Consider the following 6562-nt stretch of genomic DNA (forward strand, 5'->3'; position numbering starts at 1 on the left):
ATGACTAATAAGGTCTGTGGTGAAAACAAGCTCAAGCTCCTGTGAGTGATTTTTTGGTCTTCAAAAAGGCAGCTGCTAACAAGTATCTAAATTTGGACTACAGAGACTGTCGTGGACATTAAACATCATGCAATCAGGTGAACTCATCTACACACAAGTCTGCTTTCGCATCCTTCTTATATTTATAGTTCTAAGTCAAATATATTTATATTCTAAGTCAAAGATTAAGGGAAAATAAGTTGTCAGAAGCTTTATGGTGGTGAGCAGTGTTGGGGAAAATACTATTAAAAGTAATGCATTACAATATTGCATTACTCCATAAAAAAAGTAATTGTGTTCTTTTTTTATGGAAAGAAATGTATTACATTACGTTTTGTCACCTAAGCAGGGCTTCCTTATTTATTTACAATTTTTTTTTAAAAAGTTATATTTTTGCTAACAGTGAATCCCCTTTCAAACCAAAAGTAACTTTCATTACTTATTTGAAAAAGTAACTTTTAAAAAGTAATCTGATTAGGTAACTCGCGCTACTTTTAATGCATTAACCCCGACTCTGACGGTGATGTTCGAGTCTATCGTGATTTTTTCTTCTGGTGATTGTATATGGGCTTCAAAATTGACAATTTGTGAAGTTTATCATGATAAACCAAGCATTTAAAACATTTCAAAATCAATCTTTTGTTGGTCACAGATTATTTTCTGTAATAATCAAAAAACCAATTGAAAAATCCTATTGGTTCAATGGAACCAGGGTGATGCGAACTTCTGGGTTGGCCTACAAAAATATGTACTATAGCACTCAAAATCCATGCCCTTTTTGTTAGGAACAGACCCAAAATCCAAATTCATGAAACCTGGCTTTGGCACAAGAAGATTTGAGAACTGAAGAAGATTGTTGAACCAAATGTTTTTTGACTGACTATTGAAGAACCTTTATTTTTAAGCATGTACATTGCTAAAATGTTATTTATGTATTTTTGTTATTGAGGATGCTGAACGATCAGGTGTGCCTCCAGACATATGCGCACATTTTAACTCATTTAGAGCTGCGGGGCAAACGCTGAGAAGGTTTTTGTGAGAGGATTAATGAAAGGCTTAACAAGAACGTTCCCTGCTTGTGCTGTGAAAAGGATCAGGTCAGGACGGTCCATGCTGGGGGCCATGCTGTCCTGGGTTGTACGGTGCATAAGAGGAGAAACAATTAAACAAATCAGGCTTATTTCTCGGGCGAGGTTTTCAGGCACAATGTGAAACTGCTCACAGGTGGAGAATTTATAATTATGCCTCTGTTTAACTTTTAACATTCCTGGAGCACCACCGGAGGGTTCCACAGGTATAATTTCAATCAAAGACACTGATTTTCAATTATAGAATGTAAACAGACCTACCGGAGTGGCAACGGTGGCATTTTTTCTTTTTTTTCATGATATATTTCCTACTTAGACAGGAAGTTTGGGTGGGACATAGAGAAGGACTGTGGCTTTTTTAAAATAGCCAACAGGCTTTAGTTTACGTGAACCATTTTTTTTTTTTTTTTTTTTTTGCCATTTGCCATTGCTAAATTGAATCAGGTGGTTCAAAAGAGTATTTTATTGGGTAACAATTTGTATACACCCCCTAGGGTGAGAAAAGTCATCAGTATTTTTGGTCTATTTTCCTCGAAGACTGTAAATATTTAATCAGCTTTTAGGAGTACACAATCACTTAAATGACATTAAAGCTATAAACATGGACTAAATCTAAAATGATTAATACTGATTAAATGAAAATAAAAAATGTGCACTATATATGTATGTATATATATATATATATATATATATATATATATATATATATATATACACATACATATATTGCATAAAAAACAGTTTGTGATTTATCTCACATCTATTTATCTGCTTGTTTTGGTTCATGGCTCAGGCTTTAAATAAAGAGTTTCTCTGAGATAACTATGGAAAAAAATGAATGAGGAAAAAAGTACTGCTGGAATCAAGGCCACAGAGCAGGTGGGCGTTCACATTCAGGCTTTATGTACAGCTCTGTATCGTTGTACTTTCCAGTGAAGGATATCTTTATAATGCTATTTAAAGCATACCTGGTGCTATCTACAAAACAACTGATAAAGTAAATGCTGTTAACTATCGCATGTATCCGGTTCAGGAGTCCAGCATTAAGGAATCTGGACCCGTGGTCCTAATCGCCTCAGATTAAAGACACACTATCAATATAAAACGATAAGTGTGTTATAAAAGTTAGTTAAATGGATTTACAGCTAATACCACTGCAATCTGTCCATCTCTATTTCTCAAATGACATCTGCTGATTGTCTGTTTAAAGACCACCAACTGATATCACTGTAGTGAGCCAAACAAAGCAAATCATACCCAGGAAACCAGAATGAATGTTAAAAAAATATTTATTGACAATCGTGTAAAAAAAATAGCTTTCTAAACATAATTTACATTGCTAAATCAGAATCTGAGTTGCAATCATGCCTACTAAAGGTGAAAAAGAAACTATGTAAAATCACTCGTTCCTCAAACATTCACGAGGTAATTTCCTCCAACATATGCACAGCAGACAGTTTAAATTAGGTGACAAACACGACTTCAGACTGGTATGGTTTACCATCAGCAGTACTCCATGCATCGAGAAACAGAAGTGCTTTCAAAGATTATTCACAACATATGTACATATTGTTCTCAAAAAAGGCTTTAAATATGGTAAAAATACATTTAAATAATTTGTGGGCCCTTCAGTGGTGGAATGAAAAAAACTTTGCAGAAAATTGCTTCTCTATAAATAAATAAATAAATACTTCCACTTCCATCTTGTTTTTTTCTTTTTAAGACACTCCAATAAATAGAATTCACACATAAGCCTCGTCATGGAATTGAGTCATCTGACCGAACTATTTACAATATAAACAACAAAAATATGCAGAAAATGTAGTCTAGTATGTTGTAGTTGCATTGCTTTGTGCATCTGTGACAATGAGTGGTAGTTGTTGAGGGTTACACATTACAAAGGAAGAGGAAAAAGAAACAGCGGTTTGAAAGAGTGAGGTAAGACTTTTCATTCTGCAGAGGTTTGTGAGGTCGATTTGGTTACTCTCTCTGACATACTAGAGTAAGACCGACAGTTACCCGCCAGGAGCAGGTAAAGTGGAAGCAAGAAGGTAAAAAAAGACATCTGGTTAAGGAGTAGAGTGTTACAGTGGCTATTACTCAATTCAAGTATTTCCAAAAAAAAAAAAAAACCTAACCAAAACAAACCCTTGATCTTGCACAGAAGGCACTAAAATAATTAAGCTCGGCTGATCTGCTTCCTAAAGGAACAGCCCTGATGGTGCACCAAAGCCGCAGATCGACCATCAGCACAGCACCACTCCTTGTGGCCGCTGCATCGGTTGTCCCCGAGCTCCTCCCTACACTGGCTGAGATGGGCTTCTCACTCTATCCCAGTCCGACAGCAGTGTTGACAGTCATTTGGTTTCTACGAGCCAGACTCATGGGACCCTGAGCCACGGAGGGGCAGGAGACGAGAGATAACAGATCTCACTAAAAGGTGGACCTTTCCCTTTTTTGGCCTAGCCTAGAACTCCCGCCTAGCAGCAATGCTCAAAACAAAAGAACAACATGTGTTTTTTTTTTTGCACTGCTCAGTCCGCAGGTCCCCTGGGTGGTGTGCTGCTGTAATGGAAAGTCTCTACGTATGTATTCAGATAGAGTCATTTGCACACAGTGACTGCTGGGAAAGCAGCGGGCTGATGCTGTGCAGTCTGATCTCAGTGTTGTCTGTAGGGGGCGCTGTGTTCTGCATCCAAGGGTGGTTGATGATGTCCTCGAAAGACGGGCGTTCCGCAGGGCGGAGGGCCAGGCACCACTTGATAAGCTGCTGGCACTCTGTAAAACAGGATGTGTGATTATAGCCCTGCAATAAACCCATAAACCTCCTAGAAGGCAGCGTCATGTTATCTTTATGTCTTACCTGTGGAGATTCTCCGCCTGAACAGCACCTGTCCGCGTATGATCTCTTCGTCCTGCTCGAACGGGATGTCCCCACACACCATGTCGTACAGCAGGATTCCCAGAGACCACACGGTCGCAGATCTACCGTGGTAACGATGAAATTTGATCCACTCTGGTGGACTGTAAACACGTGTACCTGAAGAGAGAACAGAAAACTGCATTTAATTTCATCATACTGAAACCCAAAAAGCACAATAAAACTGCATTCAAGTCTTTATTTTAGTACCTGATACTACCAAACCCTAAACCAAACACTGTAGTAAAAGGTGCGGCAGGAAAAAGGTGTGTCGTGTTTGAACAGTATTGTTATGGCGCAGCATTAATGTGCACAGTCATGTGCTCGGGAGCGTGACGGCAGGGGCGCGCATGTGAAGAAACTGGTTGCCATGTGACTTGTGTTTACAAACTTTGAGTTGTAATAATTCCGTTTTCCCACCGGCGGGGGCGCCAAACCCACAACCAAGCGAAATGCCTTTTCCCCAAAGCAACATAAAATAAAAATAAACAAATCATCACGCCGAGCGATTTATTAAGATTGATATGTCTAGTTAACGATGGAAGGGAGTCTTAATACATTTACCAGTTGATTAATGCCAGATATGTTTGATACACTCGTTTTAAAACGTAAAAGCATCGCTTCAACATATAAACATACACCCTTCTTAGAGCTTGACAGGATTTCTAAACCTTACAACCATCGAATTTCAACGTATTAACGGATTTAATAATACATCAAGCAATTTTTAGCCCATAATTTTGGGTTGTTTATAAACTTTTCCCCTGACAAAGTCGTAATAATGTTTATGGATTTATTTTTAAATAAACATTTATATCCACGACACAAATTTCCATTGAGGCTAGATAAGCACGTATTTCAATTTTCCACGTTCCCGCCACGTTTTCCGTGACCGTGGAACCCTGACTTGAAGGTCATGCAAATGGCTCTTACCGTCGAAATCGGTGTAAACGGTGTCTTTGAGTAATGCCCCCGATCCAAAGTCGATGAGCTTCAGATCGCCGGTTCGTAGATCGATGAGAATATTCTCGTCCTTGATGTCACGGTGGACGACGCCGTTGTTGTGGCAATGACGCACCGCTTCCAGGACTTGGCGGAAAAAGTTCCTGGCGAGCTCCTCCGGTAACGCGCCCTTCTCCGTGATGAAATCAAACAAGTCCTTGACGGTCTCCGGTCTTTCCATGACTATAATGAAGCTGTCCGGTCGCTCGTACCAGTCCAGCATCTTGATCACGCCACGGAATCCGGTGGCGACCTTCTTTAACAGGATGATCTCCATAGGGACGCGCGCGCCATTGGGCTGGAAACGAAGGACATGTTCGTTTTAGTGACGCTCTAATTTATTATTTATGTGCGATGTTTTAGATAGAAATTATATGAATATAATCATTTTCATTAAATACTCACAAGCTCTCCCCATTCAGTCACACGATCTTTTGCAACATGCTTGATGGCAACCTAGAAATAGTAAATAAATGCATTATTAAGCAGTGAATGACATTATATTTGCATTATATGCAACATACACATTATATGAACATTCTGAACGTTCACACTTATGTAAACAAAAATACTCAGGAACCTACCGGCGCGCTATCGGCGATCCTCAAACCCGCATACACAGTCCCAAAACCGCCGCTTCCCAGCACAGAGCCGACCTGATACACCTTCTCGAACGGCTCTTTCTCCTTAACTGTCGATAAAAGATACAATAGATTCGTAAGAATTGATAGAAAGCGTAAAATGGTTTAAGAATTTGAAATCTGACGCACGCGCTACTCCCAACACTCAGTCTGCTGACGTTAACTAGCCCAAAACCACAACACACACGCAGATAGACACGCGAGAAATAACCGTCGGCTAACCTTGAAGCTGGATTTTCGCCGGCATGTCCACGGTGGAAATGTGAGCGAATGTGTTGAATTTTGATAGTAGCATTTTATAATCCGAAACGAGGGTTCTTCTTGAGGGTTATTCCAATGTTGAGGTCGAAATCCGTCGTGTAGAGATGGATGTAGGGAAGATCTACTTGAGGGATCCGGTCTAGAAGCCTGTAGAAATCCCTTCTCATCGAGGCTCGATTGGTTTTGATTCTCAAAAGTCTCAAGGTCTATTCCAGTTTAGGATATGAAATTAAATAATGAAACGATTACTATATTTCGAAGATAAATATTATTGTCTAAGGTCCGCGACGGACACAAACACCCGGCTTTCTAAATCGCAAGGGAGGGGCTAGAGCCGTTATATAGTAAAAGGGAGGGTTGGAGTTGTGCGTCAAAGAGTGTCCCCGCCCACAAACACGATTCAGCCAATGAGCATTGCGCCTGCCTCTGCAGAAAAGGTCAATCAAATATGAAAATAAAGGAAAACGTAGACGTGGCGGGAATCAAAACGCGCCAAATAGTCGAGTTTTTTTTTTAGGGCGTTCAACCGGTGTGGGGCAGACATGATGGAGAGTGATTCACATGGACCGTGGCTGAAGCCCCCACTGCAGACTCGGAGTGTTATTTCAGAG

The 6562-nt window shown here is 40.0% G+C and overlaps 1 protein-coding gene across 1 annotated transcript; it reads right to left on the reverse strand.

Annotated features, from left to right (window-relative positions):
- Positions 1-2398: 2398 nt before the first annotated feature.
- LOC113106991 (serine/threonine-protein kinase pim-1-like) lies at positions 2399-6279 on the reverse strand. The gene is given in 7 exon segments (XM_026269102.1): positions 2399-3774; positions 3777-3905; positions 3991-4167; positions 4981-5347; positions 5455-5505; positions 5634-5740; positions 5913-6279. Coding segments are annotated over 7 exon segments (948 nt in total). The 5' UTR covers positions 5986-6279; the 3' UTR covers positions 2399-3730.
- Positions 6280-6562: the final 283 nt, after the last annotated feature.

The sequence above is a fragment of the Carassius auratus genome, chromosome 8, assembly GCF_003368295.1.
Source record: "Carassius auratus strain Wakin chromosome 8, ASM336829v1, whole genome shotgun sequence".
In the NCBI taxonomy this organism is placed as follows: Eukaryota; Metazoa; Chordata; class Actinopteri; order Cypriniformes; family Cyprinidae; genus Carassius; species Carassius auratus.